The sequence below is a fragment of the Tinamus guttatus genome, unplaced genomic scaffold (genome assembly GCF_059628265.1).
Source record: "Tinamus guttatus ecotype Peru unplaced genomic scaffold, ASM5962826v1 Tinamus_guttatus_pri_ptg000211l, whole genome shotgun sequence".
Taxonomy (NCBI): Eukaryota; Metazoa; Chordata; class Aves; order Tinamiformes; family Tinamidae; genus Tinamus; species Tinamus guttatus.
Window position 1 is genome coordinate 485,681 of NW_028288745.1, and position 22,088 is coordinate 507,768.

General features: G+C 37.0%; 1 protein-coding gene across 2 annotated transcripts in view; it reads right to left on the reverse strand.

Moving 5' to 3' along the window:
- The window catches only part of COL11A1 (collagen type XI alpha 1 chain), a 131,698-nt gene that overhangs the window by 10,007 nt on the left and 99,603 nt on the right, over nt 1-22,088 (reverse strand). For both annotated transcript variants that reach the window (XM_088524355.1, XM_088524354.1), the window contains 14 exons: nt 21,339-21,392; nt 19,677-19,730; nt 18,834-18,941; nt 18,534-18,587; nt 17,650-17,703; nt 17,502-17,555; nt 12,621-12,674; nt 12,012-12,119; nt 11,760-11,813; nt 11,414-11,467; nt 10,228-10,281; nt 3,122-3,175; nt 2,512-2,619; nt 2,368-2,421 (listed from right to left, as the gene is read on the reverse strand). In XM_088524355.1, the coding sequence (XP_088380481.1) occupies nt 2,368-2,421; nt 2,512-2,619; nt 3,122-3,175; nt 10,228-10,281; nt 11,414-11,467; nt 11,760-11,813; nt 12,012-12,119; nt 12,621-12,674; nt 17,502-17,555; nt 17,650-17,703; nt 18,534-18,587; nt 18,834-18,941; nt 19,677-19,730; nt 21,339-21,392 (918 nt within the window). The remainder of the gene's footprint in view (nt 1-2,367; nt 2,422-2,511; nt 2,620-3,121; nt 3,176-10,227; nt 10,282-11,413; nt 11,468-11,759; nt 11,814-12,011; nt 12,120-12,620; nt 12,675-17,501; nt 17,556-17,649; nt 17,704-18,533; nt 18,588-18,833; nt 18,942-19,676; nt 19,731-21,338; nt 21,393-22,088) is intronic.

Consider the following 22,088-nt stretch of genomic DNA (forward strand, 5'->3'; position numbering starts at 1 on the left):
GAAACCACTGCAAGGGGTAAGAACATTCACACAGATAAGCCTCACTTTCTGCAAAACCCTTACATATACCAGCTTTCAAAAACACTGAATAATTTTGCTCATATAAAGCAGAAGAATTTGAAACAAACTTCTCTTTCTTGACAGTGTTTTTATTATCTTTATTCACATCCTAAGGTCTTCCAATAGTCAAAAGTATAGCTGAACACATGGCACAGAGAAAGAACTTCGATGAAACTTTTAAAAATCTAGGCTTTTGGTTTTTTTACTTTTTAATTTAATCCTGATATATAATTTTGGAAGAATTTGAGGAGATCTAAGAACCTTCTGAGGTTCATAAAAATGGCAGTGTTGATTTTCTGTAATTTGTACAGAATGAGGTGAGAAATTCAGACTATCGGTGCATATGCAAGCAGAGGAAGGGCACTCAGCTTTCAGAGGCCATTAATCTCCCCCTGAGCGTGCCTGCATTAGGAGCAGAGCTGCTAGACTAAGTCCATATCTCATCACTACTGGGCTCCTGCTGGCAGAGGACATCTGTGAAGTTATGATATGGATAGCAGTAATAAGTGACCTTTTCACCCTGGCACGGATTCAGAAGTCCCATAACACTTCATGCACAGAATATTATTCAGTGCATATCCTTGTCATCTCTACTTTGGAATATCATTAGATGCAAAAGTGTAGGCAAATACATAATTCATGTATAGAAAAAAAAAATATTGGGATACAGAGGCTTGAGGAATACAGAATCAGGGATTTTCACCTGCAGGGTGTTGTGCTCCACTGCAAATCTGCTTTCACACTCCTCTCCCGATAGCAGTCTATAGGGGCGGGGGAAAGATAAGGAAGGAATCCTAACCTGGGCCACTTTTACATATAAACTTTGCATACTTGAAATCAAAAGTAAAGTTCAAGCTGCTGTAAAGCATCCAAAAATGTTCCAGTTGAGCTGACTAGTCAACAGGCAGCCTTTGTGCTTGTATGAAATTCATTAATACACTCAGCTTCAGATTTGATTTAAATATTTAAGTTTCCAAATTTTGGAAGGGATTTTTTGATACTGCATTTGGAGGCTTCTAGTGACTGATACGTGGAAATGGGATGATTATTATTCCTGAATAATTGTTGCTTGGCTTTTAGACATCAGCTCAGTACTGTAACCCAGGAGATGAGGTTGCAAGGCCCTAACTTGCCCACCATACATTTTATTAGTAAATTTGGGCATATTATTTAAACCATTATGGTAGAAGTGCCACCTTTTGCCTGGTTTACTGAAATCATAAGCTCTTTGGACAGAAGAGATTTTCATAATGCACTTAACACTATTCCTACTCCCTGCACCTTCTCACTGTTACCCAGTCTCTGCCTTACAAACAACCTGTTGCCTGTGAGATTTTAGACAAAATTCAAATGTTAAAATGAAGGGCACCTAAGGGCTATAGTATAATGCTTCCTCAGCATGTTATCTGCTCATTATTGTTATCTAAATGCAAGATTATGTGTAGATACTACTGTAATACCCCCCATATACACATCAGCAGATGTCAGATAAACCTGCATGCCAAGTCACAGTTCCATTGTGTGGCGCATAAAAATTCCCCATTTTCTCTCATTTTATGTACTGGCAAAGCCAAATCTGGAAATCTCATAGGTGCTGTTCAGACTCTGGCTTCTTACTGGAATGGTAGCTATTCTCTTTGGAAAGGTTTGGGGTTTCAGATGTATAGCAGAAGTGCAGAAAGCTACTTTAAGGCTACATAACGAGGTAGTTGTTTTATTTGTTTTACCCCCATCAAACTAATACAGTCCATGTTTTGGATCAAATATTTTTATTCCTAATGTGTCACTCAGCTGTCATAACAGATGTGAATTCTACTGAGTATGAAGAGCAAGAAATATGAGATCTCTTTGGTAAACTTTTATCCTATGAATATGGCTCTCCTATGTTGCAGTCTAACATCAATGGATGTACAAAATTTACCACTGCTATGGAAACAAAAAGATTTCATGTGTCAAGCTTTGCTGATGTGGAGACTGAAGAAGATTTTTTTGATAGTAAGCTTCATTCTTTTTATTTTTAATTCTGCTAAGAGGATTTCAAGGACTTGGTTTTGAATCGCTTTGTTCCACGTTTTACCTGCTAGAAGTCAGCAGCGTTCAGCACAGCTGCCTATGGAAGCAGAGCAGGGGAACGGAGGAAGTCCAGCATACCAGATTCTAACTGCACAGAACAGTGATGTTGTGCTAAGAACCGACTTGTACGCTTTTTTTTTTTTTTCTGTATTATGCACAGGAATTTTAATGTTTTAGAAATGTTTAAAGCTAATGGTATATTGGAAGGGGTGTTTTTTGTCTTTTGTCACTCACCAGAGGTCCAGGAGGGCCATCCTGACCTGCTGCTCCAGGTAGACCTTGTTCTCCCTAGAGAAAACATATGATTAAGTTTGCTTTACTAGAGGATATACAAGAATTACAACATTTACCTTATTATTATATACCCAGTTTACTCACCACGGGGCCAGGAATGCCTCGGAGACCCTCTGGGCCAGGTTTTCCTGCAGGTCCCTGAGGACCAACTGGGCCTGTTTTTCCGGGAGCACCTTCTGCACCAGGTTCACCCTAGAGAGAATGTTAAGAGGGCAGAGAGGAGGGAGCTGATTCAGCTGGGTATTGTAGGGACATTACAAGCAGCAAAGTGTTTCCTCACACCATTTTCCAAAAGCTAGTCTAAAACAGGGGTCTCCTCAGGACTGTTTTCTGACCAGAATTATGTGGTGCCAGCAGACCATGCTCACCCTGCTTTTCTGCAGTGATGGGGTAAGTTGTGTTTGCACTGGTGAGAGGCCACCATGTAACACTGTCACAAACTGCCACAACTACCCCTGAGGTGAGATCTCTCTATCTTATTTCCTCCCTTGAATCAGAAACGAATCAGACTTACTGTGCCATACCACTGAAGGTGAATTTCATTACTTCTCTACTAACTCTGGCTCTTAATTTGGATTTTACAGCTTATCTATGATTACCTTGATGAGCTTCACACTCTCGCTGCATGATAACTTAGTTATTTGTATGTAGTTTACATTTCCATGCCCCTAGACAAAGTTCCTGAATGAATTACCTTTGCACCTTTTTCACCTTGTCTGCCTTCAGCACCAGTGGCTCCAGGAGGTCCCTGTAAAAGATGGACAGCTAGCTCATCATCTCATTATACTAAAATATTACAAAAATGAAAGAAATCTGAAGCCTCTTAGAAACTTCCATTGTATTAATGAGTAATAAATAGTAACAAAAGAAAGCTACATTTATTTCTTGACAGTTTATTAAGAGGATAAAAATCTTGGTCATATCAACTCCTTTTCCCTTTATAAAATCTTCTGAGCTTTTAGAATACCTAAAAAAAATATGCAGGATCTAATACCTAGTTTTAAACATACTCGCATTGGCCTGTTCCTGCTCCCTTGAGTTTTTCCATGAGTTTTTCCACAGATTCCAGATGGGTCTGCCATTATGGAGTGCACAGAATGGAATATGTATCTTTATGCTCTAAGTAAGGGATGGATGCGCTAAGCCTTTCAAGTATACTTGCGCAGCCCAAAGTTGATACATGCTCTACTGTTACCTAGTAAATATGAAAGGGGAAAAAACAAAAATCATATGACTAAATGTTGTAAGCAATGAAATAAAGGCACTGACTGCACCTAGCTGCTGGTAGCAGGTTTCTTGGTGCTGTTCTAAAAATTCTCTCTTTGCCTAAGACGACCAGCTCAGCACTGCAGGAGGATGCAGGGATGGGGTAAGGTTGAGGTAAAGCTCACAGGCAGAAGCTGCAGTAATCCAGCAGCTCTGTGATTATGCATTGCTGCTGTCCTGCGCCTTTTTTTTTTTTTTTTTTTCCATTTTCTTAAGGTTTCACTGGATTAAAAAATAATACATCTTTCTCCTCCAAAAATAAACCTTTTATTTTCAGTACAGGGAATTAATACTTACATGTTCAGTTATGAACAGAAGCAGAACCTAGAATTTAGTGCTCTGAAATGGTTCTCCTAGATATACTTAGTTTAGAAAAGATGCACTCAAGATAAAGGACTAACCGTTTTCATATAAGGCTAATTTTTAGCCTTGGAAATGTCTTTATTATTATTTCTTAGCAACCAGTGAGCAGCTTAAAGCAAAAAGAAAGAACAAATGACCATGATGAAACACAAGGTGATTTTTTTTGAATCTGTAGAACTGGCTATGTGGAACTCATCTATTTATGAATATAATATACAGCTTGTAATGCAGAAATGACAAAAGTTCCAACAGCACAAAAAAATTAATCACTTGTATTTACTGCCTTTCTTTTCATAAGAGCAGACAAAATAAACGCAGGCCCCTAGAAGTAAAGCACTAAACCACATTCTTAATTTTCCAGATGTGCCCACTATCCTTTCAGTCCAGCTTCTACCTGAGCTCAGAAGTTTAGCTCTCAGTTTGAATAGTAAATAACTTTTTAGACTAGAGCTGAATTTAGCCCAAACTTTTTATAGTCTGATACATTTAGCTCTCCACAAATATTGGCACATACCTTGAGCAGCTCCACCAGTTGTAATTTAATTCCTGGAGATTTACATTCAAGGTATAAGTATTTAGGTAAAAGATGACTCATTAGCTTCTGAAATTAAGCTCTCTCCAAGGGGGAACTGAACATCTGCAGTGTCATATGAACTTTTGGGCAGCAGAGGTAGTAAAGCTTTTCCATCAAAGATAACGCAAACGGGATGGAATTACCCACAGAGGTGTCTGGCCATTTGTTGTGGGCATCAGCACGTTGTTCTCTTTGGCATTTTCAAGAATTCTAAGTGGTGAGGTAGTTAGCTTTACATACTAAAAATGCAGACAAGTTACCAAGCTCTGGGCAGCGTGATCCAATTAATAACTCTTTAAAATGCAAAGAGTTTGCATCACTACCATTCCCAGTGGCAAGCCCTGATACATATATCCCTTTGACTAACTGGTTGATTACAGTCTGCAGTGGTGACAAGATAAATGATTAGCAGGTATATATAAAAACACTCAGAAATATTTTAGAAACAGTATTTTTTCCTAGCATATATTAATCTACATATCCATTGTCTTTACTGCTTGAAAAATTTCCTTTCCTTGAGTTCCCACATGGGTTATAATCTGCCCTACCTAAGGAGCTGGAAAGGGCTGAGCGTGGCAGTTGGTATTTGAGAAACGCAGACTCTGGGCACCCAGCAACAGCATGAATTGGCAGAGCTAGAAACACTGCGACTGCTAAATTACAAATCCAAGGAGTCGTGATTGCTAAAAGAACAGGGGCAGTCACTGCCCGGCCGTCTCCAAGGGCAGAGCGGCTCCGTGCGCAGCGTCTCCCACCAGCGCTGATTGCTGGCAGGGCGCAGGAGCACCTGCTAACTGATATTTATCCCACCTTCCTACACGGAAGCTGCTGGAGCAGCTGGCAAATTTTAAGTGACATGAGAGAGCTCAGTAACAATAGCTTAGAAGTTAATGCTGGGTTTTCCTCCCAGCTACTGTGGTGATTTTTATGATCATTTCACTCTGGTTTGGAAGTATTACCTGCTAGTTTTTACATAGAACTTGCCAAGACAGGAACACACAGAATCACAGAATGGTTAAGGTTGGAAGGGACCTCTAAGAGATCATCTAGTCCAACCCTCCTGCTCAAGCAGGGACACCTAGACACACACACACAAAAAGCAGAAATCAACTTGTCTTCGACTTTTGTTGCAGGAATATAATGTTTTTGTCTGTTCTGTATTGCAGGACTTCCTTACAATAACTTAGAAAGGTTGTTTAAAGCCATCTGTCATCTGTCAAAACATGATTTTCAGCAAAAAAGCCATTATTGCGTTTCATCAGTTTGTCAGGATAGGGACATAGTTTGCCATTATATTATTAGCTGTTCTGTGTATTTTTAATCAAGGAAAGGCAGGAAATGAGCATATTTTCCAAGTGCTGCAGGCACTCTGCCAAGGCTGTAGGATGCTGAAGCCAAAATGGAAAGAATCTCCTTCAAAAAAAAATTTTTTTTTTCTAATTATTTAGCATTGTAACTCTGCATTGGGACTAGCCAAACAAACAGCAGCGTTTCACATTTTGGAAGTTGCCTCTGCTGCAGATTGACATCTATTTTTCTACTGAAAGCAGGCAATATGCACACCAGTATAGAGCAGTACAGCTAAGTTTTGCACTTGGTCTAAATTCGAAGTTTGGAGTGATACACATACACTCAGGTGGCTCTCATCTAGACAGCCAATTGACACTAATAAAGAAAAGATGCCAAACGGCAGGAGACACAGCTGAAGGGCCTACCCAGATTAATGGTTGAGAAGTTAAGCAAAAGGATTATTTGTGTGGATTTTTATTGATTGCATGTGTTGTAAGCATAGATATGAAAATGAGTATTTGATGATGTATTTCGCTTCTAATGTTTTTAAAATTTGTCAGCAGGAAAAAAAAATATATAAAAAAAAAAATCAATGACTGCAAACTACCTAAGATGTTACATAGTACCAGTTGAGATGCAAATAGTGTGTGCAAAAAGTAAGTTTCAGGAAAAGGAATCATTAGTGTTAATTGTAGAGGTTATACACACACACATAGATATGATATTCATATTTCTATATATGTATAAGGTAATTATTTACTCTCTGACTTCAATAACAATTATGGCATGGTTTTACTTCTACGCTACTCATTCACATTCTATAACCTGTACTCCACTAACAGATTGTTTCTGCGTAAGAAAGAGAAGCAAATGCTTTGCAGTAAATTCCTTTAATTTTAGAGCTATATCCCTTTGCGGGGGCATATCAAACATAAGATTTTTGTTTCTGTTTATGCCAAGGGAAAATACTTCTTACAGTTATTGCTTTTCTTTCACTACTAATTTTGGTTCTTAATAAAGTAAAACTTGGTTGGTAACTTTTATCTAGAACAACAATTAGTGACTCTTCAAGTAAAGCAAGATATACACACACAGACATATTATTGTACATATGAAATATTGAGCAAAGCCCTTCAACCTTATCGGCAAGCTACTTTTCCTAAGGAATTATTTTTGAATTCCACTATCATTAGAGTTAATAGAGTAATAGTTAATAGACTAACCAATTTCAAAAACAGAGTTTAGTCAATACTAAATTAATTCTAGAAAATCAGATCCAATGAATTTAAAATCAACTGTTACTCCAGGGCACTGATCCACTCTTGTGGTGAACTAAAGAATCTGGCCCTCTATTTGTTAATGATAAAATCAGTTCAGCTAAGTATTTCCCATACTAGATTTGACTGCTCTAATTTTCTAAACAGCATATGCACAAAACCATGCTAGATTCTTATGCACAATTACTATCATTAGTTACACCATCAACATTTTGATTTACAAAGCCTTCTGAGCATTCATTTATCTGATTTGTTACATGCAAAGATAATTTCAAAAGTCAGAAACTGTAAAATATTAATTATGATCAAAATATTTTTCCCAAAAACATATGTAACCACTTTTGCAAACTTTATCAATGGTTATACAATAATACAGTGTATTTCCTTCCTAGATTATATCTTTGGCACATAAGTATATATATTTAACTCAGTCCTTCAGCTGAATGCAGGACTCAATTCAGAAAATGGGCTGATTTCTGCCTTATAAATGAAAAGTATCTACTGCAGTTTCTGAAAGAGATCTGTGGAAATATTTTTCAAAAGAGCAATTGCTAGGTCTGAAAATAATATATTAATTACAGCACACATTTTAGAATGCTGCAATCATCTATTCTTGTGCCAGCCATAGACTTCAACTTTTCTTCTGACTTAAACTTGGGCCGCCTCTTCTGTTTAGATATAGGCTTGAGCTAACTGGTCATTTGAAAGCTAGGGAATTTTACCTCTGCAAAGCAGGAATCTAGAGTAGACTCTTCATTCGGCCATGTACAAGGAAGAAATTTACCATACTCCTTGTCCATAAGACCCTTTGTAAGTCCCAGATGTAGTTCAAAGCTCTGGTACTTATAGTCAAAGCTTTTAATGCTTTAAAATCACAGTAAAACAGTTCTGATACTTACTTGTCCCATCAACTGATAGTAATCCTGCTACTCATATTACCCATTGCTAACCAGGAAAGGCAGTTTATTCTTGGCCTTCCCTTAATACTTGAATTTTGCTGTATGTATCTGTAGCTGAAGTATCTCAGATACACTGGGAAAACTGCATTCATGCCCAAGTCCTTCATTAGGAGCTGCCTCCCAGGAAACCCTGCGGGAACCTCTGGCACCCAGCAATGCTAGGCACATACTTTAACTTAGAAATTGATAGCAAACAATTTCATACAACCAGGCAGTGAGCCTGAGTTTAGGTCAATTCCAATTTAGCAAGGGTTTACAGATAAGCAAAGCTTTGATCAGATTACATTTTCAAGCAGAAAATGCCATTTTTTTTTGCACTAAACAGTTTAATACCATTAAATTGCCCCGATATGACTGACAGTAATTGATTCTGAGGACCAAGGCAGACATTGATATGGAGGGACTGACAGCCCTAGTAAAAGTAATTGCAGGGATAGGGAAGCTGTAATACAGAGATGCAGCTTAACTGCCTGAGAATGTGTTTGAAATAAAGGGAGATCAAAGGAGGATAGTGGGGTTTTTCCATCTAAGGATAATCAAGTGCAATACGTCCATTCTGCTAGGACATTGCCTTTCCATGTAATAAAGTAGGACATTGTAATTTGATACAGAACAAACATTTTAATGGCTAATATTCAATCAAGCTGTATTCCAGTTCTAGTGATAAGATTCCTAATGCCACCATAATCATTTGCAGTATTATAAATGTGTTGCAAGTTAGTGCAGCAAATAGATAAAACTAATTAAGCATGTCAGTTCATTCAAGCCTATTAAACAGACCAATTTAACACGTTTTGTTAAATAGCTCACAGCTTACATTTAATGATGCTGTCTTTTTGTAAGTGTAAAAACTGCATCTAATTGCTCTCTGAAGCAGACCTAAAGCTTGATGCATCATACAGTTCTATAAGTATAACATTATTTACTGATTTTGATGAGCTGAATTTTTAAAGCCTCTGAAGCTTCAAAGACTTTAGGAGGAATGGAATGGCTTCATCAGATACAGAAATGTCTGCCTGCTAATTTTGTTTGTGGAGTATATGGTGTGGGTTTTCACAGAAACTAAGCTGAAATTATTTTATTTCAGGGATTAAAGACACCAAAGCAGACACATTCTTCCTGCCCCCTACCAGCAATTGCAAAACTGCACATGATATCTTGTATAATCTCATAACATCAGCTTTTATGCATTTTTTTTTGCTGTCTGCAATGCTCTCCTTTACTTTCAGCTCATCACAGTATGTCTGACAATAGCAGGTGCATAATATCTCATTCGAAATAGATGGTTGTGCTTTTATCTCCTGGCAGATTTTACCCAAATGGGTATTTGAATGTGGATTTCCAGCATGGCCCATATGGATAAATAATATTTTAGCTGGCTAGGTAAAATACAATGGAAATGTTTCTGTACAAAGGACACAGCTTGCAGTACTATCACAAAGAATGTTACCTCTTTTTGACATAATAGTTTGTAGAACTCATTCAGCTGAACAGTTTTCATTCTTTCTTCCAGTACAGAGAGAGAAACAAAAACCTACTTTTGTTAGCAAACTAGCAAAAATACTAGTTTCTTGCCCTAGTAGACCTTGAATTTGCTTGCCTAAAAAGAAAAGGCACAAAAGGACCAGGAATACATCCTTCTCTATGTCTTTTTATTCTTTTTGATGTTGGAAAATAGGAGTCTTCCTGATTGCTCATCAGGCAAATGCAGTTCTAGCTTATGCTACTGCTAATGCTTCCAGACTGCCCCAAATTTACTTGAATGTCACAACCTCTACACTAGGAGTTATTTTCCTCCTGCTTTTTGTTCCTGGGGATGTTGTATATCTTGACATAACTCCTTCCTCAAAGTGCCAGATCCTAACAGCTAAAATCATGGCAGATTAAACTGCTTTACAGCACTCATGTTAATGGCTTTTCTCTGCTGTTTATAGTTTTCATTTCATTTCTCAGTATTGAATAGAGACTGCAAACATCATACCTGAGTGTCACGACATGGAAAACGAACAGCTGAAATTTTCTAAAACATCAAAAAGAAAAAATGTGCAAGGGGCAAGGAGAAATGACTTACTCTCTTTCCAGGTGGACCAGGTGGGCCAGCTTCACCCGAGGGACCTGGTGGGCCCTGCAATTGAAATTGATGAATTCATTGGCAAATAAAGAATAAAGTTATAATCTTTCTTAAATGTAAGAAACTAGTGCAGTTCACTATCCTCTTTCCATGGATAGGAAGTAAGTACCATAATACTGTATAAATGCAGCCATTCTTTTTTCCTCTTCCTGTTAGCAACAAAACATTCCAGACAAAAAGATGGTTGCGTTAACGTAGCATGGGGTCTTACCCTACTGCCTAGCCCTACTAAAATGGGTTTCTAACTTTCTCAGTTTGTTCTCTTCCATGTGGTCTTTGCAAATTTGGAATGTGAGGCTCTCGAGCTGTTATTGGTGGTACAGATGCATCAGCGTCTAGGAGAGAGCTGCCACGTGAGTGGCATTTCTTGTGAAAATCCTGTATGCACTGATACCCCCATGATAGCTGTGATATTCTTCGTGTAATATTGTGGAATTGCTGAACAGTTTGATAGGCTGATCTTCATGAACACCTACCATTCTGTAAGTACTTTCCTAAAGCGTTCGTATAAACCCCAGTTTATAACATAGCGCCAACCACATGTGCCTTCCAATGCACTAGTTTTTGTTTTCTGTTTTTTCCCCAGTCTGCACTGTAGTTGCCCAATAATCAGAAGATTCAATGCTAGAATCAATGAATCAGTCTTTTCTAAAGAGGAAATCCTAGCTTTTTCTTTCACTCAGAAATTAAACTTATGATGTTTTAATATGGTAATCTTCAGAAATACAAGAACTTTGATGCTTAATATGGTTATTACTCAGAAAAATTTTAACTATAATATGAAATTCTATGGAAATAACAAGATTTTGCTTCATTTCATCAGGTGAGCTGATAAAGATTATATAGCTGCAGCACTCCCTGTTATGCTTAGAGGTGCTCTATTTTTAGAGCTTTCTCAGCAACTCAGCCATCCTTAACACATCATTTGTTTCTGCCTTTGAAAGAAACTGAGCCCTTCCTTGACTAGCGTTTGAGCAGCTCTCTGTGAGGAAATACATAGATATTTTTCAATAAATATAAAAAAGAATCTATTTAGGAAATATTTTTAAGAATGTGAATTTACAGAAACCACTGATTTAGCATAGAAATGAACATGAAGCTGACACAAAATGACAGAAAAACTTACAGGTTGACCAGGATCACCATCTTCACCCTTCTCTCCACCAACACCATCTTGACCCTACAGGAATCAGAGGGGAATGAGCAAATAATTAAATTCAGTTAAATTAAATAATTTATTTTCATATGCAAGTATAAGGGCAGAGTTTTGCTAGAGAGCATTTTCCTAAGGATATTATTATTATTATTATTATTAATTTTAAACCTGCTTTAAGATTTAAGAAATATATGAGTAGAGAAAGCAATAGCTCTTAGAAGCAAGATCGCATCTCTGTGCAAGGGAAAGGCAGAAATAACTAGAATTTAGAGCAAATCAAGATTAGAAGCCAAAATTGCTTTTTAAGTATACTTACAGCAGGACCAGGCTCACCAGGGGGACCAGGATCTCCAGGAAAACCAACTGGGCCCTAGATAGATTGGGATGAAAGCAGGAAAAGCGTCATCCAATGAGAAGAAGGTAATAATCATCACAAAATGTTTTATGAAGAATACAATGAATTTAGCTCACATGTAGAAATAAATCCACAGTTGTATAGGTAGCAAACCTTTGATTGATTCAGTGGTGCTTCATAATGCTTTGTGTTAAAATAAGCAAGCTCACTTACTGGGTTGCCCTTGGGCCCATCATCGCCTGGAGGTCCTTTAGCACCTGGCGGTCCAGCTGCTCCAGGTGGACCAGCCTCACCTTTTTCTCCTCTTTCACCTTTTGGACCCTGCATGAAACATAAGCACAAAGTTGTAATCTGGAAATTGTATGGCTGAAAAGGTATTACACAGATAAAACTGTTTCTCAGATCTGGGCAATATTATTCCTTCTCAGGAAGTGATGGTTTATGGATGGGGAATTAGGTCCTCTGTCCCAGGTTGGAATACCTGTTACCTTCAGGTCTGAGTGCCAACCTCTGCACTAAGATATGAATCTGAACCTATATTGTGTTAACAGACTGTCTTCAGAGAGAACAATGGGGATGACAAAAAATACTTTTGGAATAAGTGAATACATTGTTATGAAGTCTTCAGCTTTGACTTTTAATTATTACAGTAAAAGATGTGGCTATAATTATATATATAAAAAAATCAAATTACATTTCAAAAGTAGAAATTCTTCAGTGGAAATTACACAAGTGTACAAGTAATCTGATTATATGTTTTCTGAAGAAAGCACTTCCAGATACCTTAGTTAACCATAATAATAGGAAGTTGAAAACACTTACAGATGTCCCAGATTCTCCAGGAGGTCCAGGGTTTCCAGCTTCTCCAGGTTCACCCTGTATATATACACCAATAAATTGATGAGTTATTGAATAGAGTATTTTTTTTTTATAGGTTTACTTCTGACAGACTGTTTATGCTTATTCATGTCAACAGCTAGCAGAAACTGCCCTTCATTTGGTCTACTTAAATGGGGATGAGTAACTTGCATGTATTTTTTGCTGGAATTGGACCTGAACTTTTAGAGAGAAATTATCAGATCAAGATTTAGTTAGAAAGGTACACACGCTTCCATTGGGTGTGAGAAATCTTTCCCTTTGTAATATCATATACTGCAAATTTCTTGCTTGTCATCTTTGTTTCTAGTCACAAAAAGCCAAGGAATATATTGCCTTTGTATGCTCCAGAAGAGAGATTTTTGCCTGGAAGCAAATCTCTACAAATAATGGAATACTAATTGGAAATGAATTTCAATTGAATGAAAACATTATTTCTATAGCTTCTGTTATAATGTTTTTTAAAAAAAGAGTTAAGAATGAAATAATAGCCTAACAGTTAATATAGCTTTCCTCACAGGTCACGGAGGCATATACTGTGTACTACTGGTGAGGGAAATTGTTTAGTAAACCAGATGGCTTTGAGGAGGACACCATATGGAGACAAGCTGTGCAAGACAAAGATTATACAACATATAAGAGAACATGTAAGTTAATTTATGTTTTTCTTGTATGGTTTGGTTGTCTTAGTGCCAATTCACAGTACAGTACATGTCAAAAACTCTCTTTGCAGTTGTTCATTTTAAAGTTTAGCTATGGCTGATTGTCTTCTAGCTGATAAATAAACCTTCATAGAAAATTATTGTGGTACTAAAACATTTAGCTATTACACACAGATATACAAATCTTTGAAGGAATAACAGAACTTGCTTTGTGATTGCCATGGACTGCTGAGAATTATATATTATATTATTCCATAGGATTTCTCAATTTAACTATTAATGGGGGAATTTTTTTCCTGTAGCAAAGCTAATAACTAGAAGTAAATACATATACCTTTTTGAAAGCAACTAAATCTTGCCAGTAATCTTTCTGATTCTGACAGAACAGATGCACTTTTATTCACAGAAGCTAATGGCAGTGTGATGACCTCACTAGATCCAGCATTTGGCTTAATATAAATATTACTTCAGATGAATGGAAGAAGATATGACTGCCCAACTGAATACCAGAATTGGATAATTAACAGATTACAAGAATTTTGGGAATAATGCCCTTTAGAAAGAGTACTTCCAAGGATGCACTTGCCTTTATAGGGTAGTTTGTTTTATTAGACTATTTAAACATGCAGTGATCTTAAGACGTGGCACTTTTTCTTAAGAAATACTTTTAGTACTCAATAGACATTTGCTTCTGTGATGCTGCATTCATTATTAAAAAAATGTCTTTTGGATAGTTCAGGTAACTAAGCAGGTTTTAAGTGATTGCTATGAAAATTCATAATCTTCATTTTTCTTACCCTCTATATAGGGTTTATTGAATTGGGAGTGTAATTAGTTTTTGTTTGTTTCTTTAGTCCATGCCAACTATCATCTGCTTAGATTTCTGTGGCTACAGAGAAATGACAGCCAGAATTAGCAAACAAAATGATGAGATTCAAGTTTGTGGAATACTGATAAATATACACTCTATCTAACAGGATCCAGAATATAGACCTAAATTAAATATAAGCTTTCAACAGAGTTCCTCAAAGATATGAGGGATCTCCCTATGCATATTCCATTGCAGGACTAATTAAATGAGTGACATAGTGTAGACCAGGCAAAGTTTTGCCTGACAAGCAGCCCTGCCAGTATAATCCTATGTAAAGCTCCTCATTCCGTGGAGGCTCCCGGCATTAATAATTCAAGGTTACATACACATTTGTACTGCAGATGTCTTTGATCATTTAGGCCTTTTTGTGTACAGTGGAAGAAACAACAAGCTAGTTAAAAATACATGGCACTAAAATGTGACAAAAATTGTTTATCGTTCGCCAGAAGATAAGAGGGCCCTGAAACCCTGGCATTAATGACAAAATCTCTCCTTATAGTTCAACCATGAAAATATGAAAGTGAACAATGTATTTCATTCCCCAAAAGTGACAGGGAAGATGCCAAAATATTATTCCGTATTCTAAAATGAGCCCTTCATTCTATTATCTATAGCGTGATGCGCCTTCCCTGAAGGTGATTCAGAAGCCAAAGCATGCTGACAAATTAAGGCAAGGGAAAAATATGTGGGAAGAAAGGGGAAAAGGCATGTTTTGTTTAAAAGTGTGAACTGTCCTCCCATTTTGGGAACACCATGTGAAAGGGAGTGACTCACAAAACCAAACTCCTCCTGACAAAACAACTCCTTGTTATTTCTAAGCTTGCAGACTCATTAAATGGAACTGAAATTAAGGAGAAAGTTGTCCTAACTAGGAAAAAACCTTGGCATGTATTAAAAATTGAGAAGGAGGTGTAAAGTAATTAGAAGTAAAAAATGGTAAAATAATGTGCTTGGAAGCATCTCCATATGAATGCAGACAATATGGGAAATAAGCAGGAAGAAATGACAGCCAGTGATGTACTGTCTGAATTTCATGTTCTTGCATTAAATTTGGGCTGACTGTCACAACTGGGGGCTCTAAATCACACCGAGCGGGGAGGGCAATAGAAGTCAATGTTTTTACAAAATGACTGGAATTGAATTTGATCATGAAACAATAAAAAATGAAGGAGCTGACTGAAACCAATTGCAAAATTCCTACTTCTATGGGGCACAGGTTTATCTAAGCATTTTTTTTTTTTAAGTTGCAAAGATGCAGTCCTGGAAGTTCTCAATATAAATATGTTTCTTCTATTTCCTAGTGGTCAAAGGAATTTTTATTTTCCACAGTGCTTCTTTTTTTTTTTTTTTTTTCCAAGGACTTTTTTGCCATCTTTACCAGCTCACACACTCAAATGCCTTTTGGTCCTTTTCCCAGAGAGCAAACCATATCCTGCAGCTCCTTATGAGGAGCTTAAAAAGGAGCTTGACCTCATAATTTTTCCCTTCCTGGAGGAACAATGTTACATGCTGGGGGGCTTACAGGGAATATCCTTGTTAAAAAATAAAGCAACCAAGCACAAGGGCATAATACTGTGTATTTTTAGCAATTACTAGTAGGAGATTGAAGACAAAAGAAAACCACTGTTATCCAAAGATGGGTTGATGCTCAGTGTGCATAACAGAAACAGAGGATGCAATGAAGCTCTGTCAGCTTCAGATATGACAGCAGCAGCATGAAAGATCTACTGCATAATATCAGTATTTTCATTTGCCTGGGATCAGTACCCTCTGTTCAAAGAAGACAAAGAGGAGATGAAGATATTTTTCCATCTTCACTATTTTTATGTCATATCATTACATTCTTCACTAATCCCAGAGCAGTGGTGATTTATTTGATAGACATAGAAAAAAAAATGTGAAGCATTTGAAAATTCTATTAAAATGATCTTTTTTAATACTGATAAAGAGATGGTGATTTCTTTTGACATGACCCTAATATACAAGAAGGGCCATTTGAGGAAAAGTCATTTGATAGAGAAAAAAAAAAACCCAGACAGATGCATAACCTAAATTTTATGGTAGATTTAAACAATATTGAAGAGTATAATAAGAAAGATCTTTTATTATCACAGAGCAATGAGAAGCTTGCAAGATACTGTAGGCTGAACTGCAGATTTTTCTCATTTTTCATTATTATTCTTAGAAATGATCCAGGGAAAATAATGGCAGCTTCCTTATCTTTTGGAAAGAAAAAAATATCTACAGCTTTGTTAAGAAAAGTCACATGCTTCTGCAGATTTAGAGGAGAATCATGGCAAATGGTACCCGTGCATTTAATTCTCTAGTGGAAATTGCCTGACACCAATTTAAAGAAAAAAATCTAAAAAAAAAAAAGTCATATTCAATCCATCACTTTACAGCAAAATGCCTTAGGATATACACCTATTTATATATACACCTCGTCTGGTTCTTTAAAATCAATACACAAATAGCCATTTCCAGAGGCTGGCTTCAGAATTTTGTGTTTACTCAGCATTCCTAAATAGTCTATGGTGGTGATCCAAATGAAGCACACATTAAATAAATAAATAAATAAATAAATAAACTGCATACAAAAGCTTTTCTTTAAGAAAGAAAAGGTATGAATGCGTTTTGGTAAAGGTATGGAATCACACACCGGTCCCTGCCTCTCCTTCACTTTCAGAATATTGATCTGAAAATATCAATGAAAATAACTTTGAAGAACATATATCATAACATCAGTCTGGATCAAGTTTTCAGCTACCATAAACTATACTCAAAATCTTCAATTTAATGAAACTCTTTCTGTTTCTACAGGGAATGGATACATATTGATGCTTCAGGTCTGCTTCCTTTAAAAGATATGTTTACCATGGATCCACTAGATAATAGCTCATATTTTATAATGTTCTAGAGAGAAGGCTAAATGTTATTCTAAGACATGCCTGTGTAAAATAAAAAAAAATACTGTTGAAGCCAGTAACATTATTCTTAATTACATCAAGCTATATAACTAAGGAAATCATCATAACTTTACCTACTTCACCCGAAAAACTTTTCCTCCACGGCTCTCTACTCCAATTGTTAAATATTTTTTGAAATATAAAGGCCAACCATTGTAAATCAGCTAATAGCAGTATATTAAAATTGCTAACAGTCATTTAGAAGTCAATAAAAGACATTTGAGTACTCTAATATATCTCTGTAGCCTAGAAGAAGAATCAAAAATGTATATTCGTATTTCTTTTTCAGTTGTTTTTCTTTTTAGAAGATATTATCAGCCATTCTCACCTTTTCACCAACACCTCCCACAGAACCAATTGAGCCTGGTGGGCCTTGAGGACCCTGCAATGATGAAAGATGTTAGTTATTCCAAATTTATCACTTATTATTGAATTTTAAAACAAATGTGATAACTGAAACATAGATTAATTCTTACATCAGCTCCATTAGGACCCTGTGGACCTCTTGGGCCTGGAGGGCCAGGTGGACCCTGTATCAGAGAAAAAACAACAGTATATTTACAATCATAAAAATAAGTCTGATGGGGCTTTTTGGTCAATGAAAAATAATATGCTCAGCCTATAAAGGACATTTAATCCTCATAGTGCTACACAAGCTGTATGGCCAGACTGCTGCCCAAAACCTGAGATCACAGGGTGATTGGGGATGCAGGCTGTTATACAGTACCTGAACTAGGAATAAGCTGATGCTTAGGACTCTTGAGGACAGGCTTCCTGCTTGCATTCATCCTGCAGGTTACCTGCATACCCCTTCCACTATCCAAACACCCTGGCATTATCTTACCTGCTGTGATAAGTCAGGTTACTGTCACAGACAGATGACAGAGCTGCACATTTTGTCTACAGATGGGTAATAATAAAGCAGCCAGGGTAGGCTGGAATAAGTTGCTGGAGATATTGTAGATACCTCACATTTCACTGAGGTCCCAGAAGGCATTTTGTGACAAAAACGTTCATACAGTTGGAGAACACAGTCTCAAGATCACCCATAGAAATAATTTCCTTTTCAGCTTTTGATGAACATGCTCACTGTTATTCTGTCTCACACAGACATATCGCCTGCTTTACTACCTACTCTGCAGAGTATCTCCACAGGTTACATAAATCTTAATTTTAGAGATGAAGGGATGAATGTAAAGTAAATCCCCAAAAGCTGATAACACACACAAAGCTTCATAATCAGGCACCAAATTGATTGATTTAGGAGTGCCTTTATCAAATTGTGAGCTACAGAGAAAAGATAATAAGTACACGGATGACATTGATGGGCTCGGGGGGGCTGACGGGGAGGAAACCTTACCATTGGGCCCACATCACCATTTTCACCCTTTTCACCTGGAGGGCCAGGCAGACCCTAAAAATATGGAGGATAAAAAGAGAACTGTATTAGTGGAGCATTTGGAGTGATGAGATATACATCAGTGTGAAACAATATAAATCACATCCACCTCTGAAATTTGAGGGGAAACAAGGAGTTTTTAGTGTTACAGTAAATATATTGAATTTTTGCAAGCATATGCAATCATAGGCAACACTGTCAGTTTCTGACACAGAAGTAAGAGTTGTTTTATGTGGAAAACAAAATAATAAGGAAACTTACCTGTAAACCAATGGGGCCTGGAGGGCCAGGAAAACCTCGAGGACCTTCATCACCTTTCTGCCCAAACATCCCTTGCTGACCTCTTGGGCCTGGCTCCCCATCACCACCCTATTCAGAAAGGGCAAAAAGCAGAAATATCAGAGGCCTCAAAATCAGAAAAAGCTCTGCTGAAATCACTGGGAAACAACTACAAGATAACTAAGAATTAGCCCTCATGTCTTTTCATGTGCATCACACCAGCTCCATTCAATGAAGACTGTTACACGAATAGAATACAGGCATATGCTCTGCTTTAAGGTTAAATAATACTGCATGCCTCGCAAGATTTCTTCCTGAAGAGCTCTTAACTTTCAGATCTGTTTACATGTTCTAACTCTAGAATATCTAAATATCAGTAAAACACAAGCAGCACACACTTCTATCAGTATTCACGACAGAAGAATTCAAAGTTTTCTGAAATAATAAAAAAATCAACTAGTTTTCAGAAGGATTTAAAAATAGGTACTCTCGCTTAAATGCTGCTGGTATCCAGTTGATTTTCCTACTGCTGCTCAAACACACAATCACACAAGTTGGCTGAAAGGACTGGTCCCATTCACCCCATGCCCTGTTCCAGTTTCAATGATTCCTTTAAATTACCGCCCTTCAAAGTAACAGCAAGTATGCAGACTTGTTTACAATAAACAACTAAATATAAGGGCACAATGATCCATCTGTTAACTGTGATTTGAAGCCTATTCCTTAGTAAGCAGCATATATTACCATGCAGTTCCAAGGACTTCTAAGTATCAGGGGGTTATGTCAAGATTGAGGTTTGCTCTGAATAAGGATTGGGTGACTTACAGCTATGCCCGGAGCACCCACAGGACCCTGGAGACCTGGTGGACCTGGAGGACCCTGCAACAAACAGAAGAGTCAGTGATGATGGCATCTGGAATGAGACGAACACCAAACACAGAGAGAACAATATCTGCATGATTGAGGTCTATTAAGCATTTCTGCACTTCCCCAGAGAAAATGTCGTATTATTCGCAAGTCTTCCTCATTCAATACTGCCAAGCATTATTTGTTTAGCTCTCAAAGACCCAAATTTGAATGCCTATAATAAATTATAAACTGACATTCATTGAAAGCACTTACATTTGTAACGTTCCAGGATATTTAAAATAGATTCTTATGCAAACATGAATCAAGAAAAATTAAAAATGTCACACTTTTTAAAGAGATTTGTGCAGGAAAAAAAAGCCAACCTACAAAGCATAATCTTAGAATTTATCTTTAAATGGAATACTTATTATCTGAATTAGTTTTCATGAAATTGTAAAACGTTTTTGTGATGCTACAAAGCTTCTTATTTTGACTTCCATAAATCAAGAGAGTTTAACATCTCAACCAAGCTGTTACTGAGCACAGGAAGTCTCCTTGACACTAAATCTCTTCTGTACACAATGGAGGAAAACAAAGCTATTCAAGTGGACAATTTTCCAGGCCCCTTAGAGAATTCTAACTGTGTAAGTGACATAGTTTGAGCAGTCTGAACTGCAGATGTGATAGAGTAGCATGTCTAAGACTAGGGGAATGCAGGATACTGCTTTAGGAAGGGGTTAAAATGGTGCCTTATGCTGAATCTGCATTTTGCACCAGCAAAGGGACTAGGCATGTAAGGGGTAGAACTATAAAGCACGTACTATAAAGTATAGCCTTACATTTGAAAGGGTTGCAATTTATTCTGGGATTTCAAATGAAAAAGGTATTTTCTGTACCTTTTAGCCTGGGAAATCTAATGAGTACAGAAGTATGCTTGAATTCAAAGAGCCTGCTCTTTGGGTTCTATGTGTGCCCTGAGACATCTTATTTTTCAGAGAGTCTGAAATTTCAAGACATGTATTTCTTATTGTTTCTAATGATCTCCTTTTATTGTTTCACTCTACGGAACTATAGTTTATATGGGGACAATGCAAGAAGAAAAATATTTAGCACCCATAGTGCTCTTTAAAGGATTCATGGAAAGGATCCCATCTCTCCTAGAGAGAATGGAATCTGAGGTCTTTGCTGTTCTGAAATGCTGAAATCAGATAAATTTGCTCTCCCATGACCAGGTAAATTTCATTTTTTAATCATCAGGTAAATTTATTAAAAAAAAAAAAAAAAAAAAACAGTACAGAAATCTACTGTCGTATAGCTTAACATTATGGAAAATAAGCTAAAGCTGGGTATCACACAATCCTGCTGGGCAAGTTGCCTTAGACAAAGTAAGAAAATAATGTCTATTCTTGGTCTCTTCCAGTTCCAGTGTAAAATGGATGAATTAAAATTATACAGGAGGAGTGCTTAGGAATGCAGTTTAACATTATTTTGAAAGAAATTGTTATAAAGTAAACAGCAGAACATTTTTCACGAGTGTCTGTTTCTGTTGATGGAGGTATGCGAGGCCGCTTGTATACTTTATGGGCAAACACTTTTTATTTAGGAAATATGTAATGGACAAAGAACATTGCCACTCACGTTTTCTCCCTTGTCGCCTTTACTGCCTTTCTGACCCGGTTCACCAATTTCACCCTGTAATTGAAAGTTAAAAATTAAATTTCTCATTTGGAATGGTCTCCTCCACACCTAGCCGAAGTCAATATCACAGTAGATTTAAGTGTTCCCTTTTACATGATTGTTCTGTATCCTTTACGCTGCAGTATGATGGCCTGAAGGAGACAATCCTGCGCTGATCAATAGTATGACTTTTAATCCAGATATTGACTGCTATACTGCAAAGGGCAAAAAGACCTGACTTTGAAGTACAGCACAATTGAGCTTTAAATAAAGGAATTGTTTTCCTCATGTCAACTTCAATATGAACTAATAATGAAATTGCTCTGATTTACAGACTAATCTAACTGAACATGACTGAACAACGGCTTCTCACTGTTATATACAGTATTTCAAACTTCAGAACATTAAAAATTGCCAAGAAACCATGTTAGAACAAATGTTTTCTTTATACAATAATTAAAGAAAATTATGTTAAATCACAGAAAATACTCTCTGTTGGTCACATAACAGCAGTCATTCATTATAAACATAAGCCTCAAAATCTTTACCTTTATACTATGCTAACTAACAGAACAGTGCTGAATCAAATGAACATGCAACATAATCCTGAGAACCACAGTGTCCTAAATTCTGTCAAAAGTCAACAGGATGTTGCTGTGCATGTTTTATTCAAACACCCTCCACCAAGGTCTCATCTTTCTCATTCAGCAA